Genomic DNA, 22502 nt, shown 5'->3' with positions numbered 1-22502 from the left:
AACCATCCTGGACTTAACATGCTTTGCACTATGGGACCAAGTTGATCAGCAAAAGCTGGCTAGAATGATGGACAAGTATGTTATGAGGCATGCAGATAGGAAAGTTGCCAAGAGGGAGCTAACAGAATGAATAGTGAACCAATTTTTCAAGCACTTTGTTTTTTCTTAGATAAACCATTCTCTGGTCAAAAAAGATAATCAGGAAGTCTGTCAAATGAGATATAATCCATCTTCTCAAAGAAGATTAAATTATCACAGTAAAGGTAATTAATTTTTCGATGTGTTCACTTCAGGATTTTAGGAAGGTTCTTGCAACAAAAACTTTAATTATGGGGAACACAGAGGAGCTGATCAAACATGATAGATTAGAATAGATTAGCATTTACAGCAAACTGTTAAAAGTAACAACAAGTTGTCAAGACCACTCTTCATTGCATTCTTTTAAAGCAATTGAAGTACGAAATTACTGACCAACTATGGTGAACAGTGTAATGTAAGAAGCTGAACAGGATCACATACATACTGATGGTGACTGTAGCAAATACTTTGGAAAGAACTTCAAAATAGGGCAAACATGCAATAATGCTTCTCCAGCACTTTTTTTCAGCATTCAAAATGTTCAAAGGACACCCTACACAGAGCTGATACCTTTGAATGTATTTGTTGTCAGTGTTTTCCTGTATTGATAGCCCCACACTTCTTGTATTAGAAGGAAAAGTGAACACCTGTTTCCTACATATTTTCTCTGTATCACTCACAGTTTACACATCTTTTCTTGTTCTTCTGTTATCTCTTTTTCCTACCAAGGAATCTCCTTATCTGTTCTGCATAGAGAAGCTGTTCCAAGATCATCGTCCTTGTCTCACTCTGAGGTTTTCAAAGGATGTGATCAGAGTATACAATATTTTTATCCAATCTTGTGCCATCACTTCAGTCACTGTTACAAAATACAGAGTAGTCAATTTTCTTTGAAGTTTATTTTCTGTACCAGCCATTTTCCTAGCCTGGAGCTGGTCTGAGGCTCTTATCTCTAACACAGTACATAGATTTTAAAGTGAAAACACCTAACAACCTTAATGAAAATTATGAAGACCTCCTTTTGGTGGTCACATTGCTTGCATTACTGTACTATAGTAAATTTCAAGATTTAAAAATTTGTTATTTTATAATTACTGCCAAAAAGTCATCAGCAGTCTTTCTCAAATTCTTTTGTCCAAGCCTATCATATAGCTATATGTCATACTATTTCAAATAATTTCTGCTCAGTTGGGTACACAATGACAATAGTATTACATGTGTTCAGTCAAGTACTTTTATTCATAGAATACAAATTTATTTTAGCAGTTTAAGTAGGTGAGTTTAATGTATATTTAGTCAAGCGTTACACTAGTGAAGGCTTAAGCAGATTAGAAATAAATGACTCCAATTAAAGAACACATCTGTGAAAATTGGTATGTAATAGGCATGGATGAACTGTTGGCATACCAACTGTAAAGAAATCTTTAATTATTAACTATCTGGAAGAGGTTCAATCAAGGATTAATTGTATAGGACATAGTAAAAACATTTGTACTGAACACATGAAAATTTTGAAAATAAAAACATGTTTTACCTCAGTAATGACATGAGTACTGCTCTCAGACAATGTGTTTTATCTTTTCTATTTTTTTTTTCTTCTCTTGCATGTAGTAGATACGCAGCCAGAGGCAGCATCTGAGATTTAGTTTAGTAACATTAGCTACCATATGCATTGCTAATGGGAGATTATTCCTTCAAATAAAAAACTGGTTTAATAGGCGAGACAGACAAAAAATGCTCTGCAAAAGAAGTGATTCCCACAGGAAAGTATTTTTTACCTAATTTTTACAGTTGGAATTCAGAAAGATTAAGGTAGAGATTCTCGGAAGTGATAAGATCTGGGCTAAATTTGACCTTACCCAAATTAGGAGTCCCATTGGCTTCCTTGAGGGTAAGCTCAGGCAAGTGCCAAGTGCTTTCAAAAACCCTGTGATACAGGATTTGCACAGCAGTCGATGGAAGGGTGAGAGTTCAATTCAGAGCAACTGGCTACTAGATCAGTGTCTTAAAGTTGTCAGTGGTATTCAAGGTACCATTATTTTTTTTTTCTAACACACAAAAATATTAATAAGATGGAAATGTGAGTCTACCTATGTAAAAGCAGTCTGTTGTACTGTTGTCAGTCTGGTTTTCTCTGAAATAGAAATAGTCTTACATGAGTATACCAGAATTTACATTTGTGTAGCACGAATTCCTGTGGGGATCCTCTGTACTTGTATGTGCAGAAAAAATAAGACCATTTAAAGTTTCATTTAACATGGCCTTTGGTTTATCCAGAAATACTACCTGAGTGTTCAGGTGAATGTAATGGAAAACTCCAAATGTTTACAAAGAAGTCACTGTAGTGTTTTAATCAAAGCTGACACTTCTAGAGATAAATCACAGAGTTCTGCAAGGTTAAACGTGCCTCAAGATAAAATGCTGCACTGGGCTCTGTTCTTAACTGTTTTGTGGCCACTCAGAAAAGAAAGTATTGCAAGCTATTCACTTTAATTCCAATTGCTCATTATCAGGCAGATTACAACATATACAAATCCTTGTAAGCTCCTGTCAAATACACTTCTCCATTTAGCATGACATTTACTAAACACCAAACATGACTTCTAGATGATTGTGTTCCTGGGCACATTTGAAAGAAAGCACTCCTGGTAAAAATGAATGTTACAGAATTAAAATCAGTTCTTCATATTTTATTTATTTATATAAAGCATTTTTTTTCAGTGCTATATGTAACTAAAGATTATCATTATCTTTCTATGTAATTATCCTAGGATATCTTAGGCATTTTATTCACAAGCAATAATAAATCCCTGGTGCATATTTTTTTATCTAGAAAATCTAGTAAATAAAGACCAATGTAAAAAGAGCTCCTTTTGGAGCCAGAGATGGCTAGACATGTGGTTGGGAATGACAAACTGTACCTTCAGACCGCTGAAAACACTGCTACACCATGATTATCTAGAGGCCAGGACATTTTATTTAACTCCAACTGACAGTTAAATGACTGCACTCTGAGACGAAAAACCAATCAGGGAAAATATAAAATTTCTCTGACAGTAGCTCTCTAGAAGATATCCTCAGGCATTTATGTTACACGGTCTGAATAGGAAACTTCATGCTTCAATTTTCCCGAACGTATCAAATCCTCTAATTGAACTTCCTGGTTTGGATTGCTCTATCTTTAAGAGCAAATACAGAAACATGATATCATGTACGTGAATCTCATGGCTGAAGAGGCTGTAAACTTTAAGTCAACAAGATGTAAACAGCTACTGTTGCTTATGCTATTTATGGGGATAAATAGGTGGTTGGCACTCAGTGAAGGGATCCAATATACAGATACTTCTCCAACTAGATGCAGTGCTTAACCATTAATGTCCTAGTGATAAACAACCACTTGAGAGATTTCTGGAGGGTCTTTCCAAATAACTTGGTGAGCTTTATGGGGCTTTTCACTCAGTAAATTTTAAGGAGGATCACCAATTGCTGATGGAAAAACTGAGGCACAGAGTATCTCTGAGGTCACACAACTGAACAACAGTGTGGCTTCATAGCTTCATAGCAGCGAAGTTCAAGAGATTTTTTTCCCACTCCAGACTAGCATCATGAAGTTTGATTTCTTATATGAGTGAAGAGATGCATTGCTATTGTGATTGGTTCAGGAATACGATAAGGGAATTGCATACTCTTCTCCCGACAGTCTCGTGAACAGATCGAGGCCTCTGTAAACATTTCTGAGGCACATTGTACACGAATAGAGAACACAGCAGATGAGGAAACTGTCTGTTTTGTTGCACCATCTGCTGATTTAGAAAGCCATGAACATGACGAACAGCCAGAATCTGTTCTCTTTTCACTCATCTGCTGAATGGTGCTGTAAGCATTGCATGAGCTGGAGTGCAGAAATGTTAAAAGTTGCAAGCATTGTTTAAGAGTAGAAGAATAATATATTACAGTATTGTCATCAGATCAGATGAGGAAGTGCTGGGCTTTTACCACCTTCATGGCTGTTTTTTACTGGATTGCAGCAACTGCAAAATAGACTGAACATTAATGAGTTTTAAGTCATACTTTTATACTGTTACATCGGCAGGACAAAATTAGTTTTCTCAGTTTTTTAAAAGAAAATGCAGACAGCATTCATATATTCTCTTTTAATAAATATTTTTTGTGCAGTAGAATAAATTATAAAAATGTATAATGTGCTCACAAGAAATAATAGTGTAACCAATTAACATCACACCTTGATTGTTTTGCATGAACAGTGCTTTCCTCTTTACTTCAGTGGTGTGAACAATTGTACTCGAGATGCAGTAATTTGCTCCATTTACGTTATCTTATGCTTTTACTTGCAGCTTGTATTTTGTTTATTACACTAATGTGTTTTAGGAATGAAGAGATATAGGTTATCCCACGTTTGTCAGAACTGTACGGTCACTTGATGCCTTGGTATGATTTGGTATGATTTCCACTGACAGCATGATCATAACATAGTTTTCAGGCTATCAATGGAGAGAATAAGTGTAAGATCTGTTTCCAGCTGTATATTGGTGTTTTGAAAGTATGAACTGAAAGATGCTTCTAATACAATAAGTTCATGTATAAAGACTGAATTTCTGTAAATTTTCTTTGGAGCATCTAACATCTTTTAATAGAAAAAATGCATTGTAAATATTTGTCTCTTCATTGATTATTGATGTATTTTCAGTTACTGCATGTATAGCTTATTCTTCCTTTCTCTCTGCTGAGACATCAGTGTAAACAGGCACTCTTCCTTATGGCTTTTGCAGATTTTTCAATGGGCAGAGTATTCTTTCCTCTTGTTCTGAAAGTTCCCATCTTGTTTTGAAGGTTATGCTGCTTATGAGAGTACATACATTAGAACTTTTTTTTATTCTTGAGTGTGTTTGTCCTCCTTCTTAAATTCATTCGGTTCAGTCTGAATATTTATGAATATTTATAAATATCTAATATTTATAACACTAATGGGTGTTATCTTGTTCTTTCCTCTGGAAAAGTTCTGGTCAGCTGCTCTTGCTATTTGAAAACATTTTTTTCTGGGTTTAATTTCTCTTGAGTTAATGAATCTCAATATTTTCAAAGTTAATATGCCATTAGCTTTCTAAAGTTAATGTCTGTTCATTTGTTTTAGATTTTTTATTAAGGTAGTCCCAAAGATCCTCCTATTTCTTGAAGAAACACAAGTATAGAAAACCTCAGTTTTTCTCTACAGTTTTGTCTTGGGCCTCCGTTACTAATTCCAGACTTCCCAACACTGTTTCTAGCAATACTCTTTTCTTTCTCTCTCTTTTTTTTTTCTCCCTCCAATAAGGCTATATAGAAAACTCTGATTTTCTTCAATTTCATGGTGAGTTCCAGTTGCCACAATTGTGTAAGCCTCTTTTGTTTGCCAGGAATTCAGGAGCTATGTTATTCTGATGCTCATTCACTGCTCCTTTTTGTCTACATGCTAATCAGCCATTACCTCCTTTTCAAAACATTGTTAACCAGACTTTTCATCTTTCTTCGTGCTGTATATTTTGGCAGTGATAGTAGGCAGAAAAAATCTTCTGTTGCTGATTTGTGAGCACTCTTTACACAAGTCTTGCAGATCCAGCTGGCACAGAAGTCATGGGCAGACAGATTGGTTTCTTCCATCGAACACATTTCTCCTCCAGCTTTTGTCCTTCTCAGAGAAGTACAGTTGGTGTAGGCTTTGGTCTTATTTTCTTCATGATGTTACCTCAAATACAACAACAGTTAGGATTAAAGTTTACAATGGGCATTGAAAGAACCAGCGACAAGGCAAAGTAGAAACGCTTCTGGGAGTTACAACCAAGAAGACAATGGGAAATAGCATATTTTATCAAATGGATGCTGTGCTTTTTCTTTTAATTTCTTTTCACTTACAGAGGAGCATGGTAATTCAGTCTGTAGGTGCCTGATACATTGACCATACCAGCCCAGTTCTCTTTGGGGGGAGAAAGGACAAGGAAGAGAAGAAATAATACATCTTTGGAAGCATATGGTTAGGAGTCAAAGAGAACCTAGAATTTCCATCCAACTGTGGAAGGAATGGCTGTTTCCTATCATGAAAAGGTGGAGGTCTTCAATGTGTTTCCCTTTGCAAAGAAGCATTACTTTGGTCTTGTCTGGATTCAGTTTGATCCATATGTTCTTCATTTAAGAGCTAATTTCCTGTAGATATTCTGATGTTTTATAGTGATGATAGTTGCATCAGAAAATGAGATAAATAGTAGATTGTCAGCAACATACTCCTAGCAATTGAACACATGCCATATCACTCTCTCTCTCAGCAGTCTCATATGGATAGAAGTAGATTATATAGATCCTGAAGGTGAGGACCTTGGAAGAAGGTGTTCATATCCACCACTTTTTTTTTAATTACTTGTAGAACATGAGTTGCAAGACTACTGTGTTAATGTGACTGTGTAATAGTAGATACAGGGGTCTGAAAACAAGAATCTGGAGATTGCAGTACCGTGGTTGGCGGAAGTTTTATGAATGCCTCCAGGAAGTTGTCAGAAATTCCATCTGTTGTTCGTACACCACTAGGAGCTCTGGTTCCTCTAGTCTGTTGCTTCACACTACATATGGATATACTCAAAGATTTTCATTTCTTGAGGGAACATCTCCTCCATCTGACACTGAGAGCCCATCTTCCATATTTCCTTTTTTTTTTTTTAAATTTCTGGTATTTATCTTGACCTGTTTTTAGTGGTGTTCTGGTATCTATCTTGGATCTTCTGAAGGGTAGCTATGCTAGGACAGGGATGGCATTGATTCATGTCTTGATGATGCAAAAAATTCCAGGTGTTTCATCTGAAAGGAGAGCACAGATGTGTTCTTTTCCTACCCAGAAACTTTACATTGAGCAACACGCATTTCAAATTGTTCTCTACTTGTTCTAAGCAATTGGCAGCAAATACTAGCTTTTGGTGTTTATTCCAATCTGTGGTGTTCCGGGAAAGTGGCTCCTCACCCCAGACATACTAAGGATTTGGGAAGGAAATATATGACAGCACATAAGATTTTTGGACAGATCTGACATACCCGTTTTTTAAAATTCTTATGGCCTAGAAGCATTCATTATACATGTAGTCTCTTATATTTCAATGCTCAGCCTTTATACAGAAATAAAGAGCGTGAAGGTACTGTTGAAGTGATAATCTATAGTCTGAATACTGAAGTGGGTTTCTTCCAATTTTTTAAAGACTCTGACAGGAGAAGGAAACAGATACTGGCATGCATCAGAGATGGGTGTATAATGGCAGGGCTTCTCCAGCAGAATGGGAAACAAAAGATTTAGTAGGTTATAAAAAGCAAAACATCTTGGTTTTGATCTTTTCTGATTTGTGTGATTTTGCATCTGACGTTGAGACCACAGAACCCTTCCTCCATAATTTCTTATAATCAAATTGCCAGGGAGAATGTGTATATCACAGTGAGATTGATATTTTTATGACAATTGATAATACCTCATGCTACTGTAGTTGTTAAATATGAAGATTAAAGGACATCCTTTGTTTCTGATATTTTGTATAATAAGAAGGTAATTTGATAAGGCTTTTGATATGGAGACAGAAGATTTGAATGTTGAGTCAGTGTCCATATCAAAATTCTGGAGGTAAGCATGGAAAAGATTTAAGGTTTCAAAATATCTGGACACGATCTCTATATTCAGAATGATAGCTGCATGCATGGTGTTTGAAAAGCCAATACATAGCAGAGTTTTAAAGGTAAAATTTGAAGCAATGATCACACACATTTTCATTACATCAGTAGTTACGCTTAGCGAATCTCTGCACATTATGGTCTGGAAGAAGTACACTCAGCACAGTTCTAATGGCAGTGATTTGCTTCTATGTGTTATGTATATATACGTGGAGACACACACACAGTCTGCAAAAAAACACAGACTGTCAAAAAACAGTCTGTTCTATCAAGTTTGTTTGCAAAAAAAAAATTAGTGTAGAATTGGGTTGGATAAATCATCTATTCTGCAGGTTTATCTTTGGCTGTCCAAATATTCATCCTGTTTCATTTATGTCAGTGACTTACCAAGTTTATCCTTCTACAGCTGTTTTTTAAGTGAAAGGATTTCAGTGTACTAAGCTGTGATGTGCTCAGATTGTGGCGAAGTTCTTTTCTAAAAAAAAAAAACAAAACTGTCATGGCTTGCATCAAAATACATGTGATTCTAGAACAAGATATTGTTGCTGAAGCAGGGCAAACAGTTTACTGTTATGAGAATGAATCTTTAGATTCAGACGGAGCATGGGGTAATGTCTGAATGAACATGCTGCCTCTTTGACTGCATAAGTGAAGCATTATTCTTTCCTTGCTCTCCTTCTCTGCTGATTAACACAAAGGAAGAGAAAACCATGAATCCTTCCTCTTTTCTTCCAGGTAGGTAGGTGAAGGAGAAGCTCCTTCTCTGCTCTGTTTAAATGAATCATTGTCAGAATAGGTTCCGTATGACTACATGAAAGCTGGAGAGCTCTTTTCTTACTCCCCTGGGTACCAGCAGAAACACAGATGTTTTCAGAGGGGCACAGTTTAAAGCATATGCCCTCATTATGGTTAGAAAGACATCATCAGTAGTGCCAATTTTCCTTTATTTTATGTATTCATTAGAAAATTTGAAGAAACTAATACTGAACGTAATGAGTTGCCATTATACCTAACTCATAGAAAATCTCTAGTACTTTGTGAGTGTGTGGCATACCATTTAAATTACAAGATCTTTATTTAATTAACTGTTTCATCTGTCTGGAAAGCACTTCCAGTGTAAAAGACTCTTCAAATAGAGGAATAACAGCTCACAGGATGCACAGAAAAAAAGATTCACAAATTTGCATCAATTCATCAATAATAAAAAGTATAAACATAGTTTATAAATGTTTTCCACTTATAAAAATGTTAATTTATTTAACCATCTGCATATGAAGGCTGTTATCCCTATCTATGTGCAATAGTGTCCACATATACACATGTGGTAAGTTTGTAGCTGTACAGTTAAAAGTTTGAGGAAAATGTGTCCTATTGCTGAGCTCTGTGACCAATGCAGAACTGTAGTGAAAGTCTCTGAAATTTCCATCCCATTCAATTTTTTATTACTGAAAATGTAGATCAGTTTGATAATAGTTGGACACAAAAAGCAATCATATTTTCAGTATGAAAATAGCGCTATTGGTTAGTAAGCTATACTACATAGATATATAAGGGCAGTAAACTGCATGGTTTTATTTTTTTTCCTTAAAAATATCTTTCTTTTCCACTCCTGCTAAGGAAGGTATGTTTCCCATTAAGATATGAAGTGAATTTGTTTTTCACTTTTGCCTTTTACATAGGGATACTGAATATAAAGGACTACAGCTCTCCCTGGATCAGGTCACAGCTACCAAGCCGGCATTCTCATACGCAAATTCAACTCTGACCATAACGGATAATAGAAAGGGAAGCAAATCTCGCCTCTCGAGCACAAAGTCAAAATCAAGGACATCACCGTACCCACAGGTAGTTGTCTTTGGAAAACAAAATTAAATCTTTTTGAATATCTTGATTTTGACTGCTTTTTTAACCCACGCAATTAGAATGGGCCAAAGAGTGCGTTACTCAAAGGGAGTAAAACACAACAGGTTATAAGATGTTGAGACAGGGATACATTTCTTCAGAATGTTTCTAAAAAGCTAGAAGCAGTTATGCTTCAGCATGCACGGTAAATCATAACCAACAACAGTAAGAGCACAGCGCTCTGAGTTAATAACGAGTGAACGAAAGGATGAGTGAAAATGTTGCTTTTGAAATACTTGGTTTGAGAGGACTGGGAGTATTGCAGTCTGAGGAAACTTGCTTTACCTTCCTTTTTGACAATTCCAACATATCTAGAAACTTGACAGATGTTTGACAGCAGTTTAACACTGAAATGTTAATCAAAAGGACTGAATTTTGGGTAGGGATAGAAACGAGTGACCTAGTTGAATTGGAACAGGACAGCTTTGGAAGAGAGAAAGAACTTATAGGTGACTACTATCAGACTTTAATTTCCCAGATTTCATTTTCATGCTTCATGTTTTAGACACATGCCCCTGCTTATAGAATGGGCCAGACTCTATTGAGTCTCTGACCTGCAGCTTGCCTAACAGATCTGTGTGGCTGTTCCACAGACAGTGCCATTGCGTTTGCACTATTACATTGCCAGCCATTTATCGCAAATAAATCTGGTTTGTTGAACTAACCATTATGTTTCCTAAAAATGTTGCACAACTTCAGCTCTTATTCCACTACGCGATGTATAGAAGAAATGATTGCATTCACGATATAACGTTGCATAGCTATATATTTTCAAAATGTCCAGATCAATATTTATCCAACAGTGAAACTGAGGACTGTAGTTTCTCTGTTCTAAACTTGCTCCCATGAGTGTACAATGTCAGCCCACATGTCTACATCATTTTTTGCTTTCTTTCCTTTTCTCCTCAAAAGTACCAAGGGTAAGAGTTTTAGAAGAATGACAGAAACTTGGAAGCTCAATTTTAAGAATCTAAATTTGCCAGACATTGTTCTGACTGTTGTTCAAACATTTGTTCACAAACATTTCTATGAGTTACTAAAGAGTAGCATTCTCACTTGAGTGCTCTACAGCAAATGATTGTAATAAAAATGATTTAAAGAATCAGAATCAGAACAATTAATTCCAAATTATATTGTTAAAGAGGATTATCTATGATTTATTGAAATTACCCTTTGTTTCACCTTGTAAGACCCTTTCAGAAGTCATCCTTTACTAGTGGGACAATTGCAAATGAAGACCTATCATCCTCGCAGCAAAGTTTGCTTTTGGCAGTATAACATTCACCAGCACCACTTCATTCTCTCTGACTCCAGAATAATTCTAGAACTAGCAGTGCAATGCTGAGACTGTTGGTTTATCAGGGATTGCTGTCTGAAAGCTGAGGGTATTTAGTCTTCAGTTTCACTTTGCATCCTTGTAATCAGCTGACTGGTAGTAAAGTCACAGATTTCATCATTCATAAGCAAGCAGCAGCACAAGTTGCCAGTATCTTGAAAAGTGGTCATACTATTCATTACAGCGCATCACCACAAGCAATGCTGGTAGCTTGGCTTTGTATCCCTCTTGTCCTCCTTAACCACTGAATAAACTGTTGAAATATTAAGAAAAGCTTTTGCAAGGATCATACAGCAGGTGGTATGGTCCGTGTCCCTCATCTCCAGCCCATGTAATTTGCCAGTAGTGAAGAATTAAAATGTGACTTGAAAGCCATGTCTGGAAAGTGAGTACATGGGTTTTGTTGTGCAAAGGAGCCTGTTTGGTTTTTTTTGTTTGTTTGTTTGTTTTTGTGGAGAAAGGAAGCAAGCAATCTATTACTAAAATAACAGCAGAGAGGAAAGTAATCTCTCAATGTTAAGGCCATCTAAGAAATTTTAAATATAAGTTGCTGGGTTTTTTTTTTTTTCCCTTTCTTCACAGCTTTTAATTTGGTACTTCACTCTTGATGAGAAAAGGGAATCACATGCTTTTTTGGGTGATGACTAAGAATCCACTCCCTTGCCAGCTGTGTGCCCTAGGAAAGCTACATGAGATGTGAACTGTAAGAAAACCATGTTAATAAGTTTCAGATGAATATTCAGTTCTAGGGCAAAAAGGGAGTGTTTTGGTCACCTAACAAAATGATAACGTGTGGGTTTTTTTTATCCCCTCAAACCTAATGCAAAAACAGGCATATTGCAATATGGTGCTTTTCAGTGAGTTCATTACATTGAAGGCACTGGTCATCATCTGATTAACACTGGTTGATACATACTTAGTGGTCATGCAGACACTGTGAAACCTGTCCCAGGCAGGGATAGGGTGAGCAGAGAGGAAACTAACTCAAAATTCATGGCACAGCACAAGGATTTGCCAAAGCACTATGAACAGTTCTCTTACAGTTCTGTCCAACTAGAGTGGAAGGGAGCTGATAGAGGAGGTGGAAAAACTGGAGATGAAGACTTGATAGAGGTATGCAGGAAAAGGAAACTGTGAGTTGGTTAACAGTTATCTACCCATCATTGCCCATAATAATAATAATAGTAATAATAATAGCCATGGACTTTCAAAATCTAGTCCTGGACCTCATTTATTTTGTGTTATTAAAAGCTAGCCCTGGACTTCATTTATTCTGTAAACAGGAAGAAGCAACAAGAATGGAAAAGCATTTTAATTGTGATCATCTGAACAGTTGCTTTGGAGTTTAGTCTCCCATTAATGATGATTATTTTAAGAAAATATTTAAAATTGTCTGTTGTCTGTCTCTAATGAGAATGTTTTATGGTCAATCTGGATAAAGTTTTATTGCTTCGTATCTTATCTTGGTTCTTGGATAAAGATCATATAAATACATATAATATATATATATTTAGTGTATATGTAATGAGAAAGCACACATAGGGATGTGCCTATTAACAGTTGGATGGGGACTTTGGTCTGCGTTACAGCATTCACAAATTTTTGGAAGTAATAGATTTCTCCAGTAGTGTATATTAGTTATTGCTAACTCACCGCCACAACTGATAGTGGAGGTAAGCTAACTTTATGACTACTTTAGACAAATAATCTAGGTTAATTCTGCAATCCACCACTACTGGACATATCCCCTCCTCCTTTAAAGAACTAGGTAGAGACATTGGAAACAGGTTGAATTCTAGTCAGCCTTTCATTTATCATTTCTTTCTGTAGCCTAAGGCTGTGGTAACTTTTAGCATATTCAAAAGCAAAGCAAAGCCCTCTTTTTATAGTAAACATAACTCCTGATCTGGTGAAGAGTCACCAGCAGTGGGGGTTATTTTAATGGACATGCTGTATTACTTTAATCTAAGCCTTTCACCATCTGTGTTGTCTATAATAGTGAATGCAAAAAGAACATATTTTACATTTCAGGATTACATTAGTAAAAAGTAAGATAAAAGTGATTTAAAAGCATGCATATGTTCTTAGTACAATGCTGCCCGCATCTGTGATGTTTTTTTTCTCATGGTTAAGACAAAAATCAAGAGGAAAGCTGTTAATGCTAATGTAGTGAAAGTTTTTCATGGAAAAACGAACTCTCAGAGAGTTTCACTGTATATTTTGTGTTCATAACAATAAAAATCTGAGCAGGCTGACAGAAAATTAGATAACTATAACATCTACTGTTTGAACATTTGACAGTGTGTGTGGAGAAGGCTGATGTTGCTGCATGTGACAGAATAAGTGCTTAAGCCATTCAGATACCTGTAAGAATGAGAGATCAGGCAAAAGAATATGACTCAAGAAATATTAAAATCATCTACTGGCCTAATTCACTTCCATGGGTTCCCTTAAAGTAAGCTTGTCTCAAACATCAAATTGGTATTTTCCTGTTCCCTTGCCCCTTCAGCTCTTCTGAAGTCTTTCTTCAAGTAAAAGGAGCATCTGTGATGGCCAATAGCTCCTTTCTGTGTCAGTGCTAATCCTGCTGGTGTGGCCTCACTGCTTTTGTACACTGAAATAACACTCTGGAAGACAGTTCCAGAGAGAAAGATTAAGAAAAAGATTTGCAAATCTCCATTTCTGAGACAACTGGGATTGTCTAGTCTGGAGAAGAGGAGGCTCAGAAGAGACCTTATGTTCTCTACAGCTACTTGAAAGGAAGTGGTGGAGAGGCAAAGGATGACCTCCTCTCCCATATAACTAGTGAAAGGACTAGAGGGAATGGCCTTAAGCTGCACCAGGGGAGATTCCGGTTGGATATCAGGAAAAATTTCTTCAAAAGAGCGGTTAGGGGTTAGAACAGGCTGCCCAGAGAGGTGGTTGAACACTGTACTTGGAAGTGTACAAGAAATGTTTAAATGTTGTACTAAGGGACATGGTTTAGTGGGGAAATACTGGTGGTAGTTGAAGGCTGGACTAGATGATCTAGGAGGTCTTTTCCAATCTGAGGATTCTACAATTCTGTGATTTCTAGTATTTGGAACAGCTGGAGGACCATTTGATTTATTTATTTTGTTCTTTATGCTAGAAGACAATTTAGAAAACATCTGAAGTTATTGCCTGTCTGAAGAAGTTCTTCATGATGTTTAAGTTCTCTTCTGATTAGACTTCAACAAAGAACAAAGCTAATAAATTCTACTGAGAGAAGACAAAGGGCAAAAATGGCAGAAAGGAAAACATTTTTGGTGAGGCAGGACTGAGATTAAGAAAAAAATGTTTTCATTAGTTTTATTTGGCCAGAATTTTCATTAAATCAAATTGTGTTTTCTATGGTCTTTCATCACTTGGCATATGGGAGCCTAATTCTGACATGAGAGATAGTGTTTCCACTGCCATCTCAGTAAAGCAGTATCTTTGATCATCCTTTCATTTCTCCCCCCATCAACTTGTCACGCATGCCTTTATTTGGAGACTCCACCTGTCAACATCAAATTCCCAGGAGAGGCAGTCTAAGGACTGCAGCAGTAGAGGCAGTCTAATGATGCCAAATTGAGATGTAATTAACTTTGAAAGGAATTTGACATATTTTTGGCCTACGTCTGCTTCTGTTCTACCTTAAGAATATAAGCAGTCATACCAAACATCGGTGGACAACACTGGCCACAAGCAGTTCACAGTGTTATTTTAATTCTGTGCATGGCCTAGCAGCTGCCAAGGGTCAGATCTCAAATAATCATCATTTACATCAAGTACAAAGAAAATGCATGAAGCATTGTTGGTCTTGTCTACATGGTTATATGACATTACATGGTGCATTTCTGACATGCTGAACATAGACTGTTTGATATGGTTTCTCATTCTTGTAAAAGTCTGTGCAACTGAATCCCTTCTGGTTAGGACCAAGATTTAAAAAGAAAAAAAACATCATTTTTTCAGTTAAATTAGCTTCCTCGAAAGAAGCCAAGCTGGGCCCTGCTGCATCCTTAAAAGCAGAGAATAGATGGAAGAATATACAGTAGAGCCAAATGAATTTCAGAATTTTCAATTTGAAAGATCTTTGGCAATTAGTACTCATTTATTACCATCATAAGTTGTCAAAAAATATGAAAATTCATGATAAAATTATTGAGAAATATATTTTCTTGTCCTTCTCATGAAAGGAGTCCTGGTTTTGTTTTTAATAAGAAGATAAATCAACTTTCAATATTTTTATACTTAAGATTTATATTTATATCGTCTTACATTTCTGTTTGAAACTTTTTCAATTACAAAAAATCTAGTTTATAAAAAATAATTAAAAAAAAAATAGAAAAAGAACCCACCTATAAATAATACCAAAGGTAAGAACAGGTACAAAAGCAGTTTTTTGTTTTGTGAATTTCTATCCTAGCAAAAATTGCATAGTTATTATTTTCTTTTTTTTTTAATTGTAACTTCATTTTGTCCATATATTTTCTTAAAACATTTACAGTAATTTAGTTATTATTTATGAAGACATATTTGTGACTAAGCGGTTTGAAAATGTTAGATTTGAAAGGATAGCAGAAAAGTTAAGTGTACCAGTTGATTACTTAAAAATATGATGGCTGAATAGAATTCCTAATTATCTTGAGCTGCTGAAATTTAAAAGAGTTCTTTTGTGGCTATCTAACTATATTACTTTCATTCAAAGTTAGATGTATTCTTTCATTATTAAAACGTAGCAGTGAGTATGGTGATACTAGCTTGCTGGCCTCCTCCATGTCTACCAGAAAGTTTTCTGCCTACAGGTATTCTATCAAATACTAACAAAATATAATTTACTACTTCAAAGCCATGACCCTTTCTTTCTTGCCTTTAAATAGCCTATCTTGTTTACAAACAGTATTCACAAATATGAACTGGAATAGTGAAGCAGTACCCAATTAAATGCCAAAACTGAAGTAGTTTCACTACTGATGTTGCACAGATGGTTTAAGTTTCTGAAAGTCAAACATCTGGTCAATACTTTCAGTTGGTAAGTGCATAAAACCTTGATCCTGGCTGATAATGAGGAGTTTCATAGCAACTCAATCTAATGAAAAGGAAGGTAAGTTTATGTTTTCAGGAGAGAGGCCTAATGCCTATTAAAAGAAAAAAACAGAGTGGGCATCTGGAAGGTGAATGATGGAATGGGAGAATTCCAAGGTTTCATGCTGTAATACATTGATTTGTGACATGAGTATGCAGTATTGAAGAGGTGAGCATGTATGGCTTTGGTCTCATCCCAGACTGTAATCATGGGTGAAATTGATTTAAAGATGTTCCACGCAGTTTGACATTTCCAATAAATAAAAAGATTAAAAAATGAGATAGCTAAATCCTAGGAGGTTAAACAAAAATTCTTTTTTTTTTTCTCTCCCAGGAAAGTATCCAAAAGTTTCAAACACTTACTAAGAATATCTAGAAATTTATGGAATTTTACTTAATCCTTATTTCTGCCATAATAACATTCATTCTCCTACTCTGTCTGTGCTTTTCAAACTGCTGGCTAGTTCTTTTTTTTTTTGTCTTGGGATGGCTCTGCTTAAATGAGGGTGACAAAATGTTTGCTCTATATGCTTTAGCAATCAGGTTTTTTTTTGTTGTTGTTGTTTTTTTTTTTTTCTGGCAAAAAATTGCTGGGTTTTTCTTATACCCACTTCACAGCAGATCTGTGATTTCTAATCTCCTACTAACCTACTATTACTTTTGAGCTTTTCTCTTTAGTAGTTTGGGGAGTCCCAGTATCTACAGGAAAGTTTCTTGTCCCAAATAATAGCAGAAAATAAGTTTCAGAATATCCAAGGTAAGAAAAAAAATGGAAAAGAGAAGGGACTTTGGGAAAAAGAACTTGCAAACACATTCAGTTTCAATTTGACATGAGAGAATGCTCTAGGAGTGGTGTTATAAAAAAAATACTTTTGCAGAAGAGCCTTGGAGCACCATTGTTGCACATAAGCAGCAGCTTTCAAGGCAATGAGAAAAACCTGGACATATTAAAAAAATATTGACTTGCCACACTGTTGTTGGTGATCCTAATATCACACATCATAAAAGAGATGGCTATTAAGGGCTGACATGGGATGTTTTAGACGTTCATGATGTCTGTCCTGTCATCTGTGAGCTCATTAAGGATGTAATGCAGGAAAGGATGAGGAGTCCCATCAGAAGGTGAAGACGTGTGGGCATGCTAATGAAAAACGCTCTATTCAATGCATACTCTCTATATTTCCAGTGCCGATACTTCAGATTTCATTGATTCTCAGTAAATTCCCTGCTGTTTCTCCTGTTTTTCAGTACTCTGGATTTCACACCGAGAGATCTGAATCCGACCATGAGAGCCAGTGGGGTGGGAGCCCCCTCACCGACACAGCCTCTCCCCAGCTGTTGGAGCCTGTGGACAGGCCAAGCTCCCAACATCACGATGTCTCCTGTGCCTACAGACAGTATTCGGACCGCAGTGCTCTCTGCTATGGTTTTGCACTAGATCACTCAAGGCTAGGCGATGACAGACATTTCCATACTCAGGCCTGTGAGGGAGGCAGATGTGAAGCTGGCAGATACTTCCTTGGCACACCGCAGCCAGGAAGGGAAGGCTGGTGGGGCTCCCGATCAGCCTTACCCCTGACTAAGTCTTCCCCTGAAAGCAGAGAAGCGTATGAAAACAGTATGCCCCACATAACTTCAGTGCACAGGATTCATGGTAAGAGATAACGGGATTTTCAGAAGTGGTACTTTCTCAAATGAAGCAACAGTTTCAAAGTCATGACACAAGTGGGCAACTCTATGCAAGATAGAGGAAATAACGCATGTTCCTAACTCAGAGGTCATGGGTATAGATATGAGAAATACTTATAATTCAAGTTGTTTAACAGACTGCTTAGCATGCAGCAAAATATACGTAGGTTGCTCCAAAAGTAATGCCTCCTATTTATTTCCACGGAAACTGCAGCAGCTAAGAGTAGTGTGGTAACAGTATTTGTTAGAGCAAATTCTCAGCTTCAAAATACTATTTTTCAACACAGTAACCCACCATTAGGTATCTGTTGGGTTGCACCCTCAGTGTATTAGCACAGTTTCAGAAAGTGAAACTGATCAAAACGTCAAGGAAAGGCTGATTTTGTGTTTTGATAAATCCAAAGGCCCTTAGGTTTAAAAGGCAGTCTGAGAGATGAAAGATTGCAGCTGACACCAAAATCAGAGTTTAAGGTTGTAAGGGCAGATGTATCGTAAAGTGCTGCTTTTCTATTAAAATAATCTATCAAACACAGGTTGTATCTAAAGAATTTGTAAGAGCTAATTAGCACAGTTCCATTGACTTGCAGAATAAGCCCTTTGGAGATAGAGAAGAACGGTTCTATTTTACTGTAATCTGAGGTAAATTGTCCTGGAAAGCAAGGAGTCTACCATGGACATTCCTGATGACTTCACCACAGTTCACTTGCCTCTGTGTAGTTTTCTGTCTGCAAAACAATGTTCAGAGTGCATGTTTTTAAAGACTGCTTGTTTCCTTCAACCCCAATTTTTGTTGTATTTCTCTCTTTCCTAGGAAGAGGACACTGGGATGAGGACAGTGTTGTTAGCTCACCTGATCCTGGCTCTGCCAGTGAATCTGGTGACCGATACCGTGCTGAACAGTATCAGAGCAGCCCACATGAGCCCAGCAAAATTGAAACTCTAATAAGAGCCACCCAGCAAATGATCAAAGAGGAAGAAAACAGGCTACAGTTACGGAAAACAACCCCTGATCCACTAATCTCCATTAACGGCACAGGGAAGAAACATACAATTTGTTTTGCAAACTACCCGCAGCAACAGTTGGCAGGGGATATCTGCCGCGTCCCGACAGTTGCCAACACTCCTCCCTGCGAACACATCCAGCAACGGGATGGAAAGATTATGAGCCCTCATGAAAATGACTATGACAACAGCCCCACAGCACTGTCTAGGATAAGCAGTCCCAGTTCTGACCGAATATCAAAACCTAGCTTGGTTCTGGCTAAAGACTACCTGAATACAGACATGTCCCCTCATCAAACGCCAGGTGATCATCCAGCAGCTTCTCCAAATTATTACAACTCCCACAGGCAGTACTTTGATAAACATGCTTACACATTAACTGGGTATGCCCTGGAGCATCTATATGACACTGAAACCATTAGAAACTATTCACTAGGCTGCAATGGATCACACTTTGATGTGACTTCTCACTTAAGGATGCAGCAAGATACAGCTGCAGGACACAAAGGGACATCTGTTATAATAACCAATGGAAGCTGACACTTTTTTCTAAAAACTTTTGTGCTTTAAAAAGTAACCTTAGAGATCTAATTGGAAGATATAATATGTTTTCATGCCCTTGTCATTACCAGCATTTGATATATCACAGTGCACTAGAGAGACTAACCTAAGGTTTGGGAAGACGAGTTAGTTAACAAATGTTACTTTTAAAACATAAAAATGCACTGGCATGCAGGGTTAGAGGGAATGGAGCTAAACTCAAAGTTGGTGCCATTTGAGGTGTAAAAGATGGAAGAGATCTAGGTAGGGAGAACCTGGGCAGGCTAGCAGAGCCATTTACATGCACTGTACAAGAGGGGTTGTTTTGGAATTGCTGCCCAGAGCAGACCTTCTGAACCGTGTCTGTTCCACACATCCCAGGTAACAAAACTGCTATGCACTATCACAGAAAGTTGGAATGTGATCCTGTAAAATACACATCAAAATGTGTATTTCTGGCTATCTTTTTATTCCCTAAAGGCCAAGGGTGTTATGCTGCTCCATGGTATAAAGCATCCATGGCCAACCAATACAAAATCAAAAAGGGGAGAAAGAACTCAGATTTGTTATTTTCTTGTGTACTCACATGCATAGTTATTTACATACACTTGATTTGAAAGGAGTCAAATGAGCAGTATCCTCATAATTAGAATAATCAAATACTATGAGTGTATTTAAAAGAAAGAAAGAGGGTCTTTCTCAGTGTAGTTTTGAGAAATGTCTGTCTTGATGGAGAGATGGGAGATTGCCCTCATTTTTGAAAGGTTGCAAAAAGGGGGAAGTGGTGTGAAATGGAAAAAAATCCTTGAGAGAAACAGAGAGAATAGACTGGATGTAGGAGTGGTCAAAGATACACACATTTAACCCTATGGCTATGTATGACATTCAGTAATATTTACAGCATAAGAAAAAGTGCTTATAAATTGCCAAATAATGAAGAATCAAATCAAAACACAAAAGAACTCAATAGAATAAGAAATTTTTCTGTAAAATACAAAAGCAACTGCACCGCTATAAGAACATGGCAGGAATAGATAAAAACATCATGGAGGTTTGTCCTAATTTTGTACAAGTGTTGTAGCAAATTAAGAAAGCATAGAAGGTTATAAGTATTCTGACATAAAGAGGAGTAATTGGTATGGCTTTGAAAAAGTAATATACATTGTTTTCTTCATTACAGCAAAAAAGAAAAAAGAAAAAAAAAAGAAAAAAAAGGATATATGAACGTATTAGGAATACCAAAATCAGTCATATATAAGGAAAAAAATTACTGAGGGAAACTGGGGTTCCAAAAATTTCAACTGCATTACAAATATTGATATTATCATTGCCTGTCCTGGTGTTATAGAAGATATCAAAAGAGGCAGAAAAAATTTCTGTGATTTTTAATAATCTCATGAACAAAGAGTCACTAACTGATTAGAAAAGATTCAATAAAAAAAATATGCTAAAAAAGTAAACTAAGTTATTTGTAGGCAAGAATATTAGACCTGTGCTTCTTTTTATGGCATTTACAAGACATCTCAAAGTTGACTGCAACAGGAACAGGACCAGCACTCCTTATTATATCAAAATGAAGGTAAGAGGACTTGAGGTGGTTACAAAAATGAGATTAGCACTAAGTCAAGCTTCATTTGTACCCATGAAGAATTTCAACATATGGGATTGAGTCATCAGTGGAACTAAATATAAAGCAGCATGCTATGGGTGGGTTAAAAATATCTATTTTCAAATAAAATTAATGAGAAGCAAAAGCTAAATAATAACATTGTAAGCCGCGTAAGTATAGATGTACTTGAAAGTAGAGGAAATTAACTCTCTGAATGTGGAATATTGTGTATAGTTCTGATCACTCCAAGGCAGATTGTGAATCTTGAATTGAGTAGTACCTTACTCCATAAGCAATCTCTATTGACTGCAGTGTGATCACTCCTGGTGAAATGTACGTTGAACACAAGGAAGAGCAACAGTCTGTTTTTTATTATCTAAAGCCCATAATAGAAAAGGTGGAGCAGAGCTCAGCAAAAAGATAAAGAGACTGAAAGATCTAATAAAAACTTTAAATAAACTGGGTCTGTCATCTTTGTAACGGAAAAAAAGTATGGGGTAATGTCACTGGTGTTTACCAAGCTCTGCACAGAAGAGAGATAAATAATGCTCTAAAACTATTTGAACTAGTGACAGAAATGAGAGAGGGCATTGAATGTTAGCCAAAGTAAAATGAGAACAAAATTATTTGGCAAGAAATGTATTTGACTAACTGCCAAATGAATAGAAGGTCTAGAGATTTTTGTTTGTTTGTTTGTTTTAAGATAAAAGCAAAGCAAATAATTGAAGGGGAGAAAAACACCGACAACCCGTAACTCAGAGGTAGGAATGGATCAAAATGGACTTCTTTCAGCCCAACAATTGTATATCTTCCAAAAGCATAGTAACAACAAAGTATTTTTGATAAATCCAGCTCTGGATAAAACTTTATTTCACTTGTTCATAAGAATAATATGGATGAACTTGTATTTGGAGTCTCCTTGTACAGTATTAAAATACAATTTGCAAAGCGGAGTAGAGGTACATGGTATCGTATTATCCTTACTAATACATACAAAAAAGAAGTCTAACTATCAATATTATTTTGTATTACTGAGGAATTTCTGTTTAGATGAGTGGGATTCTGTCAGCACTAAAGGATTTTAGGGTCATCAAGCACCCTTGTTATCAAACTTTTAATTAGAAGGCAATAGGGTTTTTGAGATCAGCTTGTCTAATGGTCTAATGGCCACAAGTAGTCAGGAGAAGATAGTTTGGGCATTCTGATAGGCACTTTGGAAAAACAGAAGACTTATACAGCAGGCAGGCACAATATAGAATATTTCTATCTGTACAATTTCATCTAGGAAAAAGCCAGTGTGCTGTGCAATAAAAGAAATCCCCATTGCCATTTAAGTTCAAAATAAAAACTTCAAAACTGTTGTTACTTCTCCTATTTTCAACAGTACCAGTCCACTACAGTGATAAATGCAACATAATGCACTGTAGTAACTAGGATACCTGATATATCAGTAGAGAGGTAGAAGAGTCTGTTTCTGCAGCTATGTTCTGCTACAGGCATAGGCTGATGCTCAGTTCCCTCCTGGAGTTTCAGCAGCTGTTGCTCCTCAGCACTTCAGTA

General features: G+C 36.6%; 1 protein-coding gene across 1 annotated transcript in view; it reads left to right on the top strand.

Moving 5' to 3' along the window:
* The window catches only part of SIM1 (SIM bHLH transcription factor 1), a 39434-nt gene extending 20101 nt beyond the window's left edge, over positions 1 to 19333 (top strand). The window contains exons 9-11 of the mRNA XM_042821947.1: positions 9453 to 9618; positions 17351 to 17756; positions 18603 to 19333. Of these exons, the coding sequence (XP_042677881.1) occupies positions 9453 to 9618; positions 17351 to 17756; positions 18603 to 19333 (1303 nt within the window). The remainder of the gene's footprint in view (positions 1 to 9452; positions 9619 to 17350; positions 17757 to 18602) is intronic.
* The last annotated feature ends 3169 nt before the right edge of the window (positions 19334 to 22502 follow it).

Source organism: Centrocercus urophasianus, unplaced genomic scaffold (genome assembly GCF_019232065.1).
Source record: "Centrocercus urophasianus isolate 14NV4802_14NV808 unplaced genomic scaffold, USGS_Curo_1.0 seq_10, whole genome shotgun sequence".
In the NCBI taxonomy this organism is placed as follows: Eukaryota; Metazoa; Chordata; class Aves; order Galliformes; family Phasianidae; genus Centrocercus; species Centrocercus urophasianus.
This window is presented reverse-complemented; position numbering and strand designations above follow the sequence as displayed.